Source organism: Phyllostomus hastatus, unplaced genomic scaffold, assembly GCF_019186645.2.
Source record: "Phyllostomus hastatus isolate PE091 unplaced genomic scaffold, TTU_PhHast_1.1 phas_scaffold_78, whole genome shotgun sequence".
Taxonomy (NCBI): domain Eukaryota; kingdom Metazoa; phylum Chordata; class Mammalia; order Chiroptera; family Phyllostomidae; genus Phyllostomus; species Phyllostomus hastatus.
In genome coordinates, this window is record NW_025334041.1 from 90459395 (window position 1) to 90479301 (window position 19907).

General features: G+C 49.7%; 1 protein-coding gene across 4 annotated transcripts in view; it reads left to right on the forward strand.

Moving 5' to 3' along the window:
• Positions 1 to 18832, forward strand: part of SPRED2 (sprouty related EVH1 domain containing 2) — a 111866-nt gene extending 93034 nt beyond the window's left edge. For all 4 annotated transcript variants that reach the window (XM_045827979.1, XM_045827982.1, XM_045827980.1 and 1 more), the window contains 3 exons: positions 1170 to 1234; positions 13333 to 13482; positions 15613 to 18832. In XM_045827979.1, coding sequence (XP_045683935.1) covers positions 1170 to 1234; positions 13333 to 13482; positions 15613 to 16278 — 881 coding nt within the window. In that variant the 3' untranslated portion in view covers positions 16279 to 18832. The remainder of the gene's footprint in view (positions 1 to 1169; positions 1235 to 13332; positions 13483 to 15612) is intronic.
• Positions 18833 to 19907: the final 1075 nt, after the last annotated feature.

The following is a 19907-nucleotide window of genomic DNA, read 5'->3' on the forward strand; positions in this document are numbered from 1 at the left end:
AGCTTTTAAATGTTTAGAGAGAAAATAGCTCCTGTATTACTGATAGCAGTTTGCAGAGTGTCAGTATACTTAATTACTGAGTCTACAAACAAAATTGACTACTTGCAGTTTTTTTCCTATATATACTCTACCTAGCTGTATTCCATCAAACTGGCCTTAAGCAGTGATTGACTAGAATAATTCACGTAGTAGAGAAAAATCCTGAAAGATCAATAGGAACCACACAGAGGGTATTAGGGAACTTACTCTTGCTCCTGTGACTCCTCATTGGAAATTTAAATATTCCTCTTCCCTTTCTGAGCCATTTTTTAAGACCTAACCAAGAAAAGGAGAAGATGGAGAATAAGTTCTTCTTTTGGTGTATCTGTCACTTATGCAAATCTAAATGCTTTTCCTTTTGGCCATTAACTAACTGTCCTTTGTTGAGCCAATAGGTACTACTAACGAGGGCTGGGGGGAAGTTGTCCTGGTCTGCGTACCAGAATGAAGAAAGAGATGAGAAAGTAAATAACACTGAACTCTAAATGACCCACTCATTCCACGATGGGGCAAACCGGGTTTTTTGGCCTGCAGAAAGAGCAGACTTGCTGATGCCCTAGGGTTGCAGGGGAAAACATATTGCCCTGGTGTCCGCTGAGAGGGTGGCTCCCACAGTCTGGGCTTTAGCGTGCAGTGTCTGGATTTCAGAATAGAAGGTCACCATGTGCTGGACGCCCCCTTCGGTCCATGAAAAGACCAGAAAGCCAAATCCAGTTTACACAGTGAGAGGTGATGGCGAGTCTAACCTGGGGGTTCTCCACTCGGTGTTTTGCCCACTGTACACAGTTGGGACCCAGGGGGTCGCTGGCACGGGCTGGCCTTGACCATGAACCCCGAACAGTAGGCAGCTCTCCTTGCACCTCCTCTCTGTGTGCTTGTTGTCCAGTGGCCGGTGCAGAATTTGAGGGGTTCACTGGGAACAACAGTCTGCAGAGTTCATTTAGGGAGCATCCTGGCAAGAGTCAATGAAAGAAGAGTAAATTAAAAGCGTTAATTCCCAGGTAGCATATTTCTGCTAGTGATCCAAATACAAAAGGAATGGAATGTGGTTTTATTCACATACGCCCTTTAAAGGGTTGGATTTGACTTATCCTCTTTGAAAGCACTTACTGCATTTTTTGTTGTTTTAGGCTCAACCACATCATCTTCCACCATCCATAACGAAGCTGAGCTTGGAGATGATGACGTTTTCACGGTAAGTTCTCTGTCCTTTGCTTTCCGGGTTAGTGGGGAATGATTAGGAGAGGTTCTGTGTAAAGGCATGAGAGACACCGCAGCTTGGCATTTGCTGTGCCTGTTGGGGTGCCATCAGAGAGGCCTCTCTCTGTCACAAGCTCTTCAGTGCTGGGTTTGCCTTCGTTTTTCCTGTTGCAGTGGTAACATCACCACGTGACATGACAGTGTCAACTCTTCCAGACCTGTCCCAGGTTCTCTGGCGGTCTCCCCTCAGATCTGCGGTGAACAGCTGTCTGGTTTGCCTGGACTGTCCTAGTTTTAATGCTGAAAGACCCTAGTCCAGCAAAACACCTCAATCCCAGGCAAATCAGGACAACTGGTCACCCTACTGAGAGTCTTCAACACACCCGCCTCCACGGCACCGCGGGGGGGAGCCAGAGTAGCCTGGCTGATGAGTAATTAAACACGCGATGAGAAAGGCCTGAAGGCTGAGTGAGACTGAGCCCAACTGTGCTAAGGCAGGAAAGGGCTGGGTATTTTGACATAGCTTGAGTTAATGGGATATAACCGGAGACACGATTTCTCAGCTTGCTTCTTCATTTAAGTCCTGGGCTTCTAGAAGTTAATTACCAAATAGTCCATTGCACACCTGCTGTGTGCTTGCTGCAGTGAGGGCAGCATTTCCAGCCTACAGTATGAACTACATTTATGTCGGAACCTAGGGCACACACACATCCAAAGACACCTAAACCCAGATTGTACTCCATGCTCTGCATTGTGGTTTTTTCTATTCTTTTTCATTTTTTCTACTTTTAACTATGAAACTTTCCAAGCACATAGAAAAATTTGAAGAGTAGCTCAGTGAACACTGTGTCAGCAGTTGTAGCACTTCGCCTGCTCACTCTCTGTGCACGGGGGTGTGCTTACAGACGTGGGCACGCGCACACGTGCATTTGTGCTGATCGGTTGAAAGTAAGTCACCTCTCATTAGTACAGCACCCACCTCCTAAAAGTAAAGTATTCTCCTGTGCATACACAACACCACTACTGCACCTGAAAATTAATAGGAATCTGATATGGTCAGTAGTTCCCCAGTTGTTCCAAGAGTATCACTTATAAGCTAGCTTTTATTTCATATTTTAAGATATTGGTTGCAACCCCTAAACTTGCCTTCCAGTAGACTCATCATGCAGCTAGTGATTTGAAACACTGCTTGGGGAACACAGAGGTGTGTAAGCCACAGCGCCAGCCCTCGTGCTAGATAACAGGGTAGTGTGGACAGAGATGGGATTGGCCACGATTGGCACAGACTGTAGAGGACTCTGAACCAGAGTCCCCAACACGGAGGGGTGGGGGTCAGAGAAGACTACTGGGAGGTGAGGCTGGGCTGGATCTGTGTGTTTGTACGGGGTTTGGGAAGTGGCTGCCCTGCTGGGATCTGCAGGGACAAGTGTGTGAGTTGCCTGCGCGTTGCGGGTCCCAACCTGCTGTGACCAGGGTGCGGGGGGGGGGGTTCCAGGAAATGAACCCAGTTGTCCTTCCATGGAGTGGCTGGTGCGATGTGGCTCCGAACAGGCTTCCCATGGTGCTCCAAGCAGATCCCCTCAACAGTTGGCGTGCTGCTTACATCTGTTCCTTTGTCACATTTCGAGAGACAAACAACAGCAGGCGGGTTAAAAGGTGGCTTCCTGTGCTCCAGAGCAAAACTGTCATTCGCAGCTGCTTCCCAGCTACCTGCCAGAAGTGATTTATAGAATTGGGAGAGGGCAAGAGGCAGAGGGGTGATAGAAGCCAGCATCCCTCCTGGTTTTGCCCTTTAATCCACAGGGGATCAGCATCTGCTCCAGAGTCATGCCAAATGCCTGGAAGGAAGTGCAGAAACAGGCCTGCTGCTTCCAGACACTTGGAACTCACTGGAAAAGGAACTTCACTTAATTTCGTTCTGTGTGTCCCCAATGTATATGACCCGTTGCCTTCAATCCATTTGTTTACAAATAAGGGACTATTAGTAATAGGACCTCCCTCCTCAAGACAGCCCCAGGCATCAGGCCACGGCCTGTTAGGAAGGCATCCCCTGTTAGGAAGGCATCCCCTGTTAGGAAGGCATCCCCGCACAGTGATGGGCGGGTCGTCAGGGGGCCGACACACCACGTTTCCCATTGGTTCACGAGCTCCCTGTCGTTAGACTTTGCCTAAATGAGATGTCCGAAAGCTGGAGCCAAGGAAATGAACAGCCGCATCAGCTCCTGTATAATCCACAGCTGCCCACAGTTTGCTGCCTTCAGAAACTTTTACTGCTAAGGCAGGCGTTTAGGGCTGGGAGCTCATTCGTCACTGAAAGAGTGTAAGGCGAACTGGGGTTAGGAGAATGTTCTAGGAGAACAGCATGCGTGTGGGAAGAACTGTGGAGGTGCTGCTGAGGAACTAGGAGTGTATCTTCCGTTTCTGCTGGTGGAGCTTGGGTTTCCCTGTTTCAGGGGGTTCCTTGGGCTTAGGAAGGAAGCAGGATGTTGTGGACGGGACACTGACGCACATCCTACGTTAGGGAATGCAGTGGAGGAAGGGGCACCCGGCTCCCCATGGAGTAGTTTTCTGGCCTGGGTGCCCACCAGGCATAGGCTGTTGCTGCTCACACTTCCCAACCCCAACAGGTGTCCCCCCCCAGATGCCTTGTCTGCCTGCCTTCTCAGGACGGGACAGCCATGTTGCAATGCCTCAGAGTTAAACTAGTGCCCTGCTTAGTGTGCACACACGTGTGCACACCCGCCCTGCCCATGCACCTGTGGCCACTTCCCATGGCTCCCCATTCCATTTCACTGCCACCAGGCTGGCGTGTGTCCTGTTTCTCCCTCGACCAATTGTGATTGTTCTCTCTTGTTAAAATCTCATGGCACTCTGTTGTTGATCTCTCTCTGGCCACTTGAGAGTCTGCCTCTTTTTTTGGCTTTCCTGTCTTGCTGAGTGAATGGATCTTCATCCAAGTAGAAGCAGGTTATTTATCATTTCAATCTCTGCAAGCCTATAAAGCTTTGCTCTATCAATACCTGATAAAAGGGTGACCTGAACCCCTGATACAGCAGGTTGTTGAGTAATGCCATTTCAGTCAATGTCATTTCATTGTAACGTTGATGAGATGGTATGGGAACCAACTTCACAGACAAGGATTGTTCGAGGTGCGGTCTTGGGAGAGTGCGTCTGCAGTGCACACACGCTCCAGAGCAGGCGGGCCCTGAATCCGGTCAAGTGCTGTCAGTGCTTCAGCTGTCTTTGTGCTGAGTGGCTGGATTCTGGCTCTAAAGCTGGGGGATTAGGGAAATATTTGCTTTATAGAAAGATGCTTGAAAGTGTATAAAATAGCTCAGTTTTCATCTTCCATGGTAAGCAGTCCTTAAATAATATCTAAATCTGCAAATCAGCAAATAGTATAAACTAGGTGGGGTTGAAAAAAATGGAGACAAATGTAAGAGGAGCCACAAGAATTCAAAGTGCACTTACTCCTCTGAAGAGGGAGAAGCTCAGGTGGAGAGGGGCAAGACTGCTGTTTGAGATATTAAGTGATATATGTACAGGTATTGATTTTTTTAAAAAATGAGGGGTTTTCTCAGAAGGGGAGGTGAGAAGTCAAGGGAGATGGAAGGATTGAGACAGGCACCTTAGTTACAGCAGCGAGTACCGCTTCCCCCGGCTGGGGTTTCGAGATTACAGGGACGCGGCAGGGGGTGACTTCCGTGGCTCAGGGCTCTCCTTCCCTCTGTATCCTTTGCCTCGTGTCAGGAAGCATCACGTCCACTGTGGACATAATGGCATGTTAGGGTAAGAGTTAGCTGGACATTTATTTGCCTTGCTGGGTGGCAAGGGTGGCTTAAACCAGCCAACTCTTTAGAAGTATAGGTCTTGGAATTGGAAGGGATTTTGAGTCGTAATCCATGAGTCAGACGGGTCACTCGCCTACGACCTCACAGTAGTTCATAGAGGAGGAGCAGTGGACGCGGTCTCCCAGCCTCTCCAGTTCACCACAACTGTTTTTCTCTTTCTCTGTTGAATAATTATATTCAGGGTTTCTCAGCTCAGCTGTTTTTGTTTTTGTTTTTTTCTTTTAACCACCACCAAATATAAGAGTTCTATTTTAGGGTTCTTGTGCACCCAAGTTGGAAAGAGGAGAGATAAGAGAATAAATATGTGCCTGATGCCCATGTGCCCATTCATGTGGTGGACCCGGTGCCTACTCATCACGTTTCACAGTCCAGTGGTCCCCAAGGTGCAACTCGAAGCTTGACTGTAGCAAGGCCCACCCACCCTACACATAAAAGTTTTGACTTCTTTTTCCCATCTGCTAGGTTTCCACCTGAGTGTTGTTTCTGGATTTGAGCAGCCCTTCTCAATCAGTTATACCTAATTTAGCCCTAGCACCTTAAAAAGTCCATATAAGGATGGATCCTAGCACCTAGCATCCATCCTTATATAATTAGTTGGCTTGTCCTGTGCACCTAGAATGGTACTGACTGAGCACTGTCCGTGGCAGAATTAAGAAGAGGATTTATTCAATCATTTTGTTTGGGTCTGAATTCTCTCGTAGAGCCCCATTGAAAAAGGCTGTTAGTTGGATTATGTTTTGGTGTTTCATTGTATTTTATTTCTTTGGGTAGGCAGTCCTCTCTCCTTCACATAGGAAGATTGTCATGTCTGTTATGCATCATCAGCTTCTAGTCCTGTTTTGCCCAGACTGGAAAGCTTGGTCCTTCCTCATGCCCTGTGCTCCAACCTTTGACATCCTGTTTATTACAAGCTGCATTTTATTACTTTCTGGCTATTCAGAGCAATTGTCCCTAATGACACCCCAGCCCCTGCCCACCGCCCCAGGTGTTTTCCAAAGCTTGGTTAGATGGAGTGGTTGAAACCAAAGTGCTGAGAAGCAGTTCGTTTTATCCTAGATGGGCTTTTGAGTATGTGCAAGTTGTACTTGTTTTCACTCTTGATTAAGTAGGAAAAAACAAATTCATTGAATTTTGTAATTATCCAGGTTTTATTTGTAGATGTAGAAGAGTGCAGAATGCCACGAAATGTTCCTTTTCTTAAAGGGTTTTTCCACTTCATCTAACCCCCAACAGACATTAAAACTGAAGGCACATCTACCAGTTTTGCACTAAAATGGGTTTCACGTACTGATTTTCTAAGAGTATTTTTAAAAGCTGAAGCGGCATGTGACTCGAGTGTGTGAAGTTTGGAGGTGGGGGCCAGGCCCTGGTTCTGCACTTGGTTCTGCCATTAGCCGGCCATGATCGCTGAACACAAAACCTGCTCTGGGTGGACGAGTTTCCTTTGGTCTCTGCGTGCTGGCCCCGGGGAGGGGGAGGAAGGAGCTGTGGTGTGGAGCATCCCTGGCACTGCGCCTGTCCTTTCACATACATTACTGGCTCTGGGCCTCACGGCCACCCGAGGTCCGTGGTGGCACTTCATTTCTGCAGATGAAGTCACCCAGGCTCAGGGAGGAGAAGTGACTTGTGCTTTTTTCCACCTTCTGCTCAGCCTGGAATGCACACCCCTGATCTGCTTGCTGCCTTCCAGAGAACTTGAAGAAAAGAAAGTATTTATTCAATAGGTTTTAATTAATCTTACCTATCAAACATACCAGATATTTCCCTGTTCATTGCAAAAGAGCCACCTGAAACGGTGGACTTTTCAGCCAGGGCATTGGCTCAAAACCTCAGCCTTCTGTGCAGCAGAGACGGGAGGGTCCCGGGCCCTCCTGGAAGGCCCCAGTCTCCTTTTAGAACATCAGCTGATCAAAAATGTTTCTGTGTCACTCCCTCCCTCCCTCTGGAATGGAGGGACTGGGATAGAGTGCGGTGGGGCGGGGGGTGAATAGAAAATAGATTGGAAATGTAAATTCTGTAAAATGTCACTAGCGAAATTGGTCTGTGGTGGTCTATGAAGAAAGACAGAAATGTTTTGGGAGGGGAGCCCTGTGCCTCGTGGTGGACACTGGGGAGCAGCGCCCCAGAACGGCTGCCTCGGAGGGTGGATGGGAGCTGCTTTATCTTCTGAATGACAGTTATCCAGCTCACATTGCATAGTTAGAGGAGGATCTTTTTTTATTCAATGTGTAATACCTTACAGTGGCTAAATTAAAAGAATTAAATGGCTAGGACTCAAACAAGAGCTCTGAAATGCTCTCAGTTTCCAGAAGCCCAAAGGTATTTTGCTAACTCCCCCACTTGCATCTTTCTTCATTCACACATATCTCATCCTTTTGAGCTGTGGCTAGCAGGACACTGTTATTTCCATTTTACTAATTCATGCCGAGTACAGAGGCGGGGTCACCTGAAACCCAGCCTTCCTGCTCCCAGCCCTCGGCCCTTCCAGTGAAGCTCAGCGATGGCTGATCAGAGTCCTTTCCTTTCCTCTCAAAACTTCTTTCATGTAAATTCAGAATTTAGAAGCATCAAATTTTTTAAGCAGGTGGGCATTTCCTTTTTGTTGTTTTTCCCCAACGAAAGAATGCCCACTTTATCTATCCTCTGGGTCCCAGAGAGGGTAATGCCTTAGCATCTAGGATGAAGTTATCTGCCCTGGCAACCGCCTCTCCACCCAAACTGCCTGCTCTCTGGGACCATAAAAGAGCATGTGCCTGGCCGATTTTCTGCTCTGCCTGCCTCTTTGAAACAGGACACCCGGAACCAATGTGGGCCCTTAGGACAGGTGAGGCAGTGCTACCTGTTCCCAAAGACTATTGACACAGTGGGTGACAACTTCCTGTTTTCCAGAGGAAAAGGATTGGCCACAGGCCTGGCAGTCTAGTAGACACTGCAGAGAAGGTGTGCTTTGCTAATGAGTTAGAAACACCAGCTCATCCAAACCCCCTCAGCTAAGAGCCTTTTGAGGCTCTCAGCCATCCAGTTCCCTGTCTCCTGAGAGACAGAAGCAGCCCAGCATTTTATATGGTGAGTCTAGTCTCGCCCCAGGGTAGAGAGGAATGGCATATATTTATATTTATATATGCTGTGCATGTACATACCTAAAAAAATAAAACAAGGAGCCCTTGGGTACAGGAAGAATGCATCAGATGTTGAGATCTATTTTTGTGGTGGATTGGAGCAAAAATAATACAAATTGTGGTCATAACTACTGGTAAGCCATCTTTAAAAATTCAAAATAGCATCTGCAGATGGCAGAAATTCTACTTAATCATCTGAGTGAGTCCTCTTAACTCTCGGGGGGAAATATGATTTATTTTCTTTTTAATTATTATTTGTTTTTATTGAGGTATAGTTGACATATCCTGTGGCTCTTGAATCAGCGAAACAAGTCTTACTCAAACCTCTCTGGCCTGTATTCTTAGGAGGAGGGGAAAGGATTATGCATAAACTGCTGGGGCTCAGATAAATCTAGGGCTCAGATCATCCGGTGCAGCCCCTTCAGTTTACACAGGAGGAAACTGAGGCCGGAAGACATTAAACAACTTGCCTGAGACAACAGCCTGGTCTGGCATCAAGGCCCCCCATCTCCCTGTGTAGAGCTGTGTCTGATTCACATGAATGTGTGGTTCCCAGATGATGCAGTTGGGCTCCTACAGCAGTTTCTTGACTTTATTTTCTAGGCCTACTGGCCTCCCAAAACGGCTGCTGAGTGGGCTTGGCTCCATGTGCTCTGTGCCCCCTCCTGTCAGCTCGTGTGTTCTGGGGACACGTGGCTGGGGAGGTGGGGAGGAGCACGTTGATGGTTGCCATCCTTTCCGTAGTCTCATCGATATGCTCAGTGCGAGCGTCCTACCCAGGAGGCTGTAAACCAGGTTCCCCTTAATAGTCCCAAGTATCCTTGGAAAACCAGCCCTGTGCACACTTTCTCTCCCACAGCCACTGTCCACCAGCTGCTGCTGCCTTCTTCTCTACCCCCGGCCCCTTTCGGAAAAGAGATGTAGCAGGAAAACCCAGAGCAGTTGAAGGAATGCACATAGTTCTAAAAACACTTGTTTTATTTTGAAATGTGTAGTCTGACCCACCCTGAATGCCCCAAAATGCTGGCGGTCTGCAGCCAGGACTCTGCCCCAGGGCGGGGAACTTCATTTCAGCAGATCGCTGCCTCGGCTCATCTGGCCTCTTGGTTCTTTCTCTCCCTCCCTGAGCTTCCCTTGGTCAAAGAGTTTCGCCTTCCAAGCAAAGAAGGCTCATTCCTGGGCCCGGGCCAGGTGGGCAGAGGTGTGTGCTTCTTTAACCACTTCGCAGGTAAACTCGAGGGCCCCCCGCAGCTTGGGGCAGAATAGCCGAGGGTCCAAGAGGAAGAAATAATATGTTATAAAATATGCCCACATGGGAGGAGGGGGCCAGCCACAGCCCTACGTTAGGCATTGATCCTGTGGTCTCCTTTCTCCGTGCCGACCGTTTCCTACCCCGCCGGGCAGCGCTGACCTCGGGAGCGGGCAGCTTCCGTTCAGTGTCTTCCATGCTTCAGATTTTGACTTATTGTCAAGATATCATAACATTAAAGTCAGTTATTCAAAAGGAAAATCTATCAACTTTAGAAGCTCCATGGTTTTCCTCTCATTTGTTAAATTTTGAAGAATTCTAGGAAGTACCCGCATCCTCAAAGTAAGTATAGCTTATGTCTGCAGAGTCCAGACGCTGGAAGCTGTCCCCAGCAGGCAGCATTGAAGATTCGCTAGGACTGCTCTGTCCAATTCAGGGGAAGCCTGTTGCTGAAGCCTCCCCTTTGAGGAAGCTGAGGTCCCCAAAGGACCTCTGCTTCTGTTCTTCTTTAGTTCAAACCCGCAACTGCTCAGAGACACCCCCTGGAGACCAAAGCGAGTTTGAAACACAGCTGGAGGCTTTCCAAGGTGAAAGTGTCTGATTGGGAGGTCTGTGAGCTTGTGCACACAGACAGCAGAGCGACATGCAAGGAGCCGGCTGGTGAATGTGTGTGCACTCAGCCTCGTGGCTGCTTCCCTCCGGCCGCGCGTGGGAACCGCAAGCAGTGAGGTCAGAGGTGCGTGTGGGTAGGAGGTATTTCCCCTCCTTGTTCCTGGAGATGCCCTGGTAGTACATCCCTTGTTTGTAGGTCACACTCACCGCTTTGCAAGATCTGTGGAATAGCACAGATGTGAAGTAAGCCTTGCCTTACCGGGCAGCCTCTCAAGCAGGCTCCCCTTTCCGGAGTCCAGACCACTGCAGAGCAGTTCGGCGGGGAAGGCTGCGGCCTGAGCCAGGCCGCACCTGTAGCCTGGCCTGCGGGAGGCAGTGAACTGTGGGCATTCCTGCCCCTTTGCACAAATCTGTCACTAAGTTAGGAGATACTGAATGGCTTTTATCAGGCCCATGTTTGGGAAGCTTTGCACTTGACTCTGTTTAGTGGGAATATGCTGTTGGGGGCTAAGGAGGTCAGACGGGGGCATTTCTGATCAGCTCATGTACGCCGGGGAAACTGGGTGTGCCTCACTTCTCAGAATGACTCTCTACACGTCATTAACCTGGACATGGGACAGTGTTAACCTGGACGTGGAGTGGGTCAGGGAAACAGGTGACTAACACAGAGGTGACTGTGTTGTGTTGGCTGGTTTCTGGAAATGAAATGCTGGTGCATGTTACCGTGTTCAATACAAGGGTGGCTTCTAACCTCAGAGAGATAACTGTCATGTGGGTGTTGGTTAAGAATGTAACCCTTGAGATTTGAATCATACTGAAGGGCCTTATCTGCGCATTCAGGAAGTATTTGTTGAGATCTTTGGAAACCTTTGTGTTGCGACGTGCCACCCCCTTATCCTTATCTCCTGGGCTTGTATCAAGGAGGGCGCACCTTCTTGGAGAAGTTGTACTTTTGTTGAGATGAACACACACCTCAGAGTAGGCACTGGAATGGGCCAGCCTGAGCTGGAGAAACTGCCACGTGGGGTGCTGAGACCCCAGTGGGTTTGGGGGTCAGGGGCTGCCCGCCACAGTCAGCAGGGTCCTTCCTCGCTCCGAGTCTCCTGTTTTCCTGTGTGACGCGGGGACGACATCTTACCTGTGACCACGCCCACAGGTGGCCAGGGCCTGACACGGGGGTCACACTCACACGACAGGAGTCCGTCAAGAGTTCTGATCGACAGCAACTCACATGTTAAAGTGGGTGAGAGTTGGAGGACAGGCAGAGTTTGGAAGAAAGTCAACCTTCTTGTGTATCAGCTTGGCCTCTTTTAGTCACTGGGATTGAATAGTAATTCTTACCTGAGTTCAGAACCAATTTGGGGGGTAGGGGAGCTACCAGACCCTTTGTGGTCCTGGCTTACCATCTGGGGGAAGTAGGTGTCTCAGGACCTGCCCCACCAGGCACAGGGGTGCTGGGTCTCTGCAGCCTCCCCACGGGGGACCGCGCAGTCCCAGGAATGGCTGCCAGCATGTTCTCTTTGCCAGCTGGGTGGCTCCCGAGAGGCAGAGGAGGGAAGTAGCAGGCCGCATGCCCAGGTCCACTCCACCTGTGGTGGAGAGGGGAGTGAGGGTCAGAGGCGTGACACTGGGGGAGCTGCTGCCTTAGAGCAGGGACCAGGGGTGAGGAAAAGGGCACCCACAGGGTGAACCCAGCACATCCAGCTGAAGTTGCCGCAGAGTGGATCAGGACTCAGGCTTGGCTGGATGCGGAAGATCAGAGGGTGCTTTCTGTGTCCCCTCCCCACCATTCCAGGCTGTGGGACCGCTAGATCTTGACATAGTTGATAGTGTGTTTTTCTGACCTCTCCGTCAAAAAGCTTTCCGTATTGCCCGAGAGCACCACGTGTCTGCATGTGGGTTAGCCACTGTGGCCTGAGGGATTGGGAACAGGCATCAGCCCCGCGTTGCTAGGACCACACCAATCAAAAAGTCAGGAAGGTTAGGTCCCCGAAGGGGTGCTGAACGTGTCCGCCCACTTTGAAACATTAGCGGTAGATGTGTTGCAGAATGGAAATGAGTCTTCTTTCTCCTAACTACCTGCAGTCCCACTTTTCTGAGCACTTATTACTTTACAAATGGGAAGGGGGAAGTAAAAATAACTTTCCTAAATCTATTCGTTTTGCTTTGCCCCTAAAAGGCTCTACGGCACTAGCAAAAGACAAGTGAAATTAAAAGATAAGTAAGTAAATGAGACAAGGGGGATATAAGCAAGGAGGGAGTTCCTAGATACTGGTCTGAAATAGGGCACCTAGAAAACCTTTTCATTTCTTTGGTGTTGGGGGAGGGTCCCTGACTCTGTGGAGGTGAAGGTTGGGTGGGGAGTCTGTGGGACGCTGGTTTTGAAAGTGGTTGCCAGCTGCATTTAACAGTCTTTTACATGTGTGTGGCTTGTGGGGAATGGTTGTGGAGAGTGCCCTCACCGGGGCCCCACAGCCCCCTCCATTGGGCCTTAGGTGGGAGCATCAAGCACCTCGGTGGTGAGTGTATTGGGAGGCAGCGGGGCCCCTGTGCTCTGGCCACAGTCCATCCCAGTATCTGATCCCCTTCCAGAGGCACTGTCAGGTAGGCTCCGGTCTGCTCTTGTTGCTTCCACTGGGAAAACAGCTCTGCACTCACCTCCACTGAGGGGGCTCTTCATCCCTCTGTGCTGTCATCCATCTTGCTTCCAGTTTAAAGTGAACCCCAAAGCTTTCCTCCAACCCAAAGATTTCTTCCTACAAAATTTCTCTCTGGAAAGCCAGTATCCGTGGTACCGTGGGGTAGCCTTATCTCCTGAGTCTCTGGCTGGGATGAGCCCCGCATACAAACATTCAAGTTTGATCTGTACCTGTCTGCATCTCCCCCGCTTGCCAGAGTACCTTGGAACCAGAGCTGCAAGCGGGTTGACCACTCCTGATCAAACTGCTGGGGTACAGCAGCAGGAGGCCTGATGCAGCAAACCCTTCCCCAAAGTCTGGTCGCTGTTCCCACATTTGAGAAAACAAATACCCAACTTCCCAGGGTCTGTGGCTGGGTTTCTCTGCCCATTGAGCCAGCCACGTCACGTTGAGACAGCCTTGCCCTTCAGGGGTCCTCCCACCTCCCACAGCCAGGATAAACTCAGGCTTTCGGGAAGTCCAGCAAGGCACCACTTGTGGGGGTAGACAGCATGTTAGGATTTGGTGTGTGGGTTTGGTTTTTGTTTTTCCAAATTAACTCTTGGTTTCTTCCCTTTAAACAGACGGCTACAGACAGTTCTTCTAATTCCTCTCAGAAGAGGGAACAACCTACTCGGACAATCTCCTCCCCCACATCCTGTGAGCACCGGAGGATTTATACCCTGGGCCACCTCCACGACCCGTACCCCACGGACCACTATCACCTCGAACAGGTGAGTGGCAGCCTCGGTCCTCTGAGGTCATCGAGGCAGGTGACTCCCGATTCCCGGCTGGGCCCCTCCCTCTCCCCGAGCCCAGGCCTCTTCCGCACTGCTTTGCACCAGCCCGCCCAGATCAAAGGCGACAGTGGCAGCTCACCCTTATGTACAGTTTTCTGTGTGCGGGACACCTTGTACTTGATCTCATTTAATTCTCACAGGTTGCCCTGCAAGGCAGGTCCTCAGCATCCCCAGTTTACAGCTGAGGAAACCAAGGCTGAGAAAGATAGAGTCCCTGGTGGAACAAAACTCAGGCTCAGGTCTGTGCCGCTGCCTGCGTTCCTGTCTCCGAAGGCCCCTGACTGGGTGTGAGGGCACAGAGCCCTGATCCCGCCGGGAGGACACCCTGGCAGCTCGACTGCAGGCCCAGGCCTGCTTGGGGACATGTAGCTGAAGTCTGGAATTCAGTAATTCAACCAATATTTACCAAGCAGCCGTTTTGCAGAGCAGGTTCCCAAACTGTGGGGCATGGGCTGGTGCCCCTGGAGGGCGATGTGACCACTCGCCTGCTTTGAGAAACAATGAGCACAGTTAACATAAAGCTGTGTTTACCTCACTCTTTTTAAAAATAATTTTATTTTACGCCTTCCGATAGTTCGGCATTAAAATCTTTTTATTACAATCACATTGTGGTAGCAATAGATAGGAAGTGACTTTTTGATGTACTATGAAAATGAAAAATTAGCAAAGCCTGCATCTGCTCCCAAGATTTGTTCTGAAATCCTACGTGATTTTCCAAAGTCCAGGAAACTGATGCCAGGGGATCTAACAGGAATCACAGCAAGGCGTGTGCAACTTGGGCCCTGCTCACAGTCTGGTGGGCGGGCATGATGGGTAAATCTAATTTCCCTGTAAAGACGCTACCAGTTACAATGATGACAATGGCAGCATGTATCAAGCACGTCCTGTGTGACTGGCTCAGTGCTGATGCTGCACTGATGCTTTCTCTTCATTCTCGCAACAGCCCTACACAGTTTGGTAGTCGGGAAACTGAGTCTGAGGCTTAGCAACTTGCTAATAAATTGCACAGCCCAGATTCGGCTTCAGTGGCTTTGCTCAGAGCCATGTTCTTTCCCCCTGAAAAAGCCTTCACGCCCAAGGGACCCCTACAGTGTGAAATCTCATTTCCTGCCACCGCTGAGACATCCTATGCCAGGCAGGCTCACCTGTGTCCAGTCGGAAACAGTTCACTCAGTATCTGCCACCCTGGACGGACCCCATTGTGAACTGGAGGAGGACCACCTACAGAGCCGAGTCTCCACCCTAAGGGAGATGCAGTTGGGGTTTGAAGGCTGGAGGGTGTGGCTGTGGGGCCCAGCTGCCTGGGCCCAGAGTCCAGCTCGTCCACTCACGACCTGTGAGGTCCTGGCAGGATGCACTCCCAGGCAGCCGGCCTCTGGAGCCTGCATGCTCGCCCTTTCTTACCCGGGCATCTCATCTTCCCAACCTGATTACTGGGTTCTTGTCAGCCTACAGTTCTGGTCCCTCTTTTGTTTTGAGCAGGACCCACAGTGAGAAACGCACTGTATGTGGTGACCAAAGGGCTTACGTGTGTAACGTGCAGTGTATGCCAGGATTTGCCTATTTCACTGGGTGGGGGTCGGGGGGGGCTGCTCTTACAAAGGGGAACAACATACTGTACAAAACTGGGCGGAACTAGTGTAAACTGTTAGAACTCAGACTAGCAGTCACCGGCACCTGAGGGGTGGGCAGTGAGGGAAAGGGGGTGGGGGGTGTCCTAGGCAGGCTTCTCACCTCTGCTTGACCTGAGTGCTCCAGCTTCTGAAAATTCAGACTCTGTTCTTGCAGTGTGCACACCTTCCCCGAGTACGTGGTAGTCCTCCAACAAAAACAGGGGGCAAAGCTGGTCTTGACCCATTCATTTGATTTCCTGATCTAGGAAAGGATTGAGACTCAGTTTTCAACACACCTTTGTCCCCACAAGGTGTTCAGTAAATACAGGACGGGCCCGTTTCTTTAACAGATGCCTTTGTCAAGGTGAAAGGTGCATGCTGGATTTGGCGGGATTTGGGGCGGGGGGGAGGTTGCCACTGCTATAAAATACTGTCTCTTCTCCTGGGGCAGCCGATGCCCAGGCCCTACCGCCAGGTGAGCTTCCCGGACGACGACGAGGAGATCGTGCGCATCAACCCCCGGGAGAAGTTCTGGATAACGGGCTACGAGGACTACCGGCACGCGCCCGTGAGGGGCAAGCACCTGGACCCCTTGGACGACGCGGACTCCTACGTGCGCTTCGCCAAGGGCGAGGTCCCCAAGCACGACTACAACTACCCCTATGTGGACTCCTCAGACTTTGGCCTCGGCGAGGACCCCAAAGGGCGTGGGGGCAGCGTGATCAAGACCCAGCCGTCACGGAACAAGTCCCGGCGGCGGAAGGAGGACGGCGAGCGCTCCCGGTGCGAGTACTGTAGGGACATGTTCAACCACGAGGAGAACCGGAGGGGCCACTGCCAGGACGCGCCCGACTCCGTGAGAACTTGCATCCGCCGGGTGAGCTGTATGTGGTGTGCGGACAGCATGCTCTATCACTGTATGTCGGACCCCGAGGGCGACTATACAGACCCGTGCTCGTGCGACACTAGCGACGAGAAGTTTTGCCTCCGGTGGATGGCTCTTATTGCCTTGTCTTTCTTGGCCCCCTGTATGTGCTGTTACCTGCCCCTTCGGGCCTGCTACCACTGTGGAGTGATGTGCAGGTGCTGTGGAGGGAAGCACAAAGCGGCCGTGTGACTGCGTGTCCCTTCTCCCCTCCACCCACAGCTACAAGGGAACTTGTCTCCTACACGCCCTCATCCTCTCCCCTGCTCCCTGGGACCTGGAGGTGCCATTCCAGCCCAGGGAACCTGCCTGGTGGACTCTGCGCCCCCCTGGCCACCAACTCATCCATCCCCGCACACAGTGTTCTAAAGAAAGGAACCTCCACGTAGACTCCCGTGTATTAACAATCTGTAATCAAGCTGTCTTACACCTGTGTTGATTTCCTGCCTTTCCTCCCCACCTCGTCCAGTTCAAAGGTGACTGCAGTTGGAACTGCTGATTTTTTTTGGTGGGTTCTGTAGTTGGGTTTTCCAAGAGCATCAAAGACTATCTTTCTCTTGGCCGAGTGCCTGTTGCTATAGCATCTCCGGGTTCCTGAGGGAGTGTGACGTCAGAGTGGTGAAACCCAACCACGAGCATTGCAACCTGCCGTTAGTTCTCCTGTCTAGAAGGTGAGCTAGTTAACAAACTTCTACCACAAAACCAGATTGCTTTAACTTTTCTAAAGCCAAATTCCCCATGTAAACTGCAGTTTCTATCTTGAGCCCATCATTTTCTGTACCCAACCCCAAATCTGTCAGTTCTTCACGATGCAAAACATTCACCCATAAAATGACTGAGAGTTGAGCCTTAACTTCGGATTAACTTGTGAGAATCAGGAAAATTCCTTAAAATGCATCACATCCTCGGGCCAGGGCTAGAAAGGGGATTTCAGATTTCTCTGAGCCTCCCCAGTTATCCCTAAGGTAGACTTTTTAAAATTGTGTTGCCACCACTTCTAAAAATTTAGCAATATTGGAAGAAAAATGTTAATTAAGAAATTTTGCTCATTGCTTTGGAAACCAAATAGTCTTTCAAACACACACCAGTGCTGAGAAACACTACGGTCGCGGTGAAACCACGGGAGCTCCCCCTCATCCCGGCCCCAGCGGGTATTTTCTGTTCAGGGAGGGGAGCATTTTAAATGTCATAAATTTGAGGAGTGGTGGATTGTATTTCATTCGTGCATTTGTGTTTCTGCTTTCCTTTTGGACTCAATTTCAAGTCACCAAATTCTTCATTTATATTTGGGAAAAAACAAGGCCATATGTAAAAAACCTTCCGATGCCTAAGTGTCTTTCTCCTGCAGCTCCAAACCCAGACTTGCCACTTGGTGCGCACAAATGGTTGAGTCAGCAGGCTGGGTCTGCCTGTCGCCTTGCCACATAGGAGGCTTCGAATTAGCTGGAAAAAGAGTATTTTTTCTAATCTATTGCAAAGAATAGCCAAATCTTAAGGCAGACGGAAGAGAAGTGAAGAGTGGTTTACCTGCACCTAGCATAGTACAATCAAAACGTCGTGGAGAGCATAGGGCAGGCTTGTCCACACTGGCTGTTCTTCCGCCACGGTCTTCCTGTGGTGACGGCCGGCTGAGGGCACGGCCCGGTCCCTCTCCCCCGCTGCCCCCACCCCTTCCCTGTCGCACACACAACATCAGCCTTCAAGGAAAGGGCCCTTTTTTCCAGTCTACCGGTCGTACTGGGAAAGTGTTGGCCATGCTTACCTTCATGGGATGTTTTCAGCTCGTCTAAGAGCCTATTGTGTTTCTTTAGTCAGATCATCGCTGTAAATACTCGGTGTGCTTCCAAGTTCGTCGGTAGTTGTTTTCATTTGTTGGAGTGACTGGTGTGGGCCTCTCAGTCTGGAAAGGGAGCAGAGGGCTGTCAGTCTGGTGAAGGAAGAACCACTCCCCCGCCTGGAGAACATCTAGAAAGCCTCCACCAGCCTCCAACTGTTCTGGAGAGACCACCCCCACCCCACCCCAGCCCCTCTGAGGTTTTTTTCACAGTCTTTCTCAAGGTCTCTTCTCTACAAAGCACAACACTAATGTATTTTTTGTCAGACCTCAGTTCAAGTGCCCCTATTTATTTCAGTGAGAATACACGCAGCCCAGATGCTTCTCGTTGGTCGTCTCTCTTTAGTTCCTGTTTCTATCTTCCTTCACCCCTTGTCCTGTTCCACTCGTTTGGAGAGTCATGCCAGTGGATCTTACTCCACGCATACTTTCTGGTTTGTGAAGGCAGCGGTTAAGGGCACAAAGGACAGCCCTGGGGACATGGATGTAAATATGTCTCTCTCGAGTCGCCACACTGCAGCTGAACAGTGTGTAGCATTTTCCCAGTCGGCTTTGCCATACTGACGTCAATCATTTGAGAAAAATTATTCAGATTTTATTTTTGTATCTGTGGTAACAACACATTAACCAAAAGATTGTCTTGTTTGGAAGCGCCCCCCGACCCCCAAGCTATTTGCTCACATTAACAAATTTAAGTGCCTGAAGCATAATTCATTCTTTACCTGTATACTAAAAACCCTGTTGTATTGATTTTTTTTATAATAACCCTTTTTACCTCTGTGTAAAAAATATATATACAAGTGTATGATGTACATTTTAAGTTCTTAACTTTTTTTATGGTTTCTAATATGTATGACCAATGTAGCCATTGCTTTCCAACGTACTGTGTAAATACAAACACATCATACGAGACCGCTGGCTTTCGGCTGTTTTTCTGGCGGGAGACGGGAGGGCATTTGAGCCTTTCCAGACGCGGGAGTTCCCGCACACAGGATGGGAAGGGGTTTCTTTTGAAGAAGAGTGTGCAGACACAGGTCTGTTTTTGTGAAGCTCTTCCCCTCTCAGGTTATGTCATACTCCCAAGGGGACACTGCAGCTCCTCGGGCTTAGATGCCTCAAGTGAAAGGAATGCTGTATGTCACCACCCGGGGAACACCCCCTCTTCCTAGGCCTGGCTTCCCCCGTGCGTGCTCCTCAGAGGGAACAGCTGTGCTTCCTCCGAGTTGTTTTCCACCAATTCCTGCCGAACCGTGTGTGCATGTGCACGTGTGTGTGGAGTTCGGAAGACAGTTTTTTACTGGAAACAATTGTTAAAACTGCAAGACCCTTGGTCTCGTTAGAGTGGTTTTATTTCACTGACCTTTGGCCCGCTTTCTTTTCCAATTGGGCTCTTTGGATGCTCAAAAGTTCCAGGGACCATCCTCAGGAGATAAAATGTGGAGTCTTTTTAAGGGTCACAGAGGAAAGGTTTGGCTCCTTCTTTAGAGAACTAAGTAGGGCCCTTTAAAAGAGATGTGTAGAGGGGCCCCTCAATCTTAGTTTTAACTCCTCCAGAAAGGAATGACTTCCTGGCAAAGGTGAAAAGTAGTAAGAGAGCAGCAATGTGAGTGGGAGGTAGCTAAGAGATTACTGGAGAACGTAATGAAAGTTGTTAGTCACCAGATTATAGTGGCATGAAGAGGCAACATCCAATATAAAACATTTTTTTCAAGAAGTTTGATGGTAAAGGAATAATGAAATTGCTCTGGAGTAGGATTGGTGAATTAAAAGAATTAGTTAATATCTACCAAAGCAATATGTGTGAATTTACTTGTGAAAATCCTGGCTAAACTGTTCAGGTTTTAAAAAAAAGAAAAATAGAGGAGAATCTGGAAGGCACCTCCAGAGCTGCAGTGGGGAAGGAGCCCTAAAATCTTACTTGGTCCTCATGCCCCGCAAGATAGGCCCCTCCTGCTGTCCCTGTTTACAGTTGAGAAACTGAAGCTCA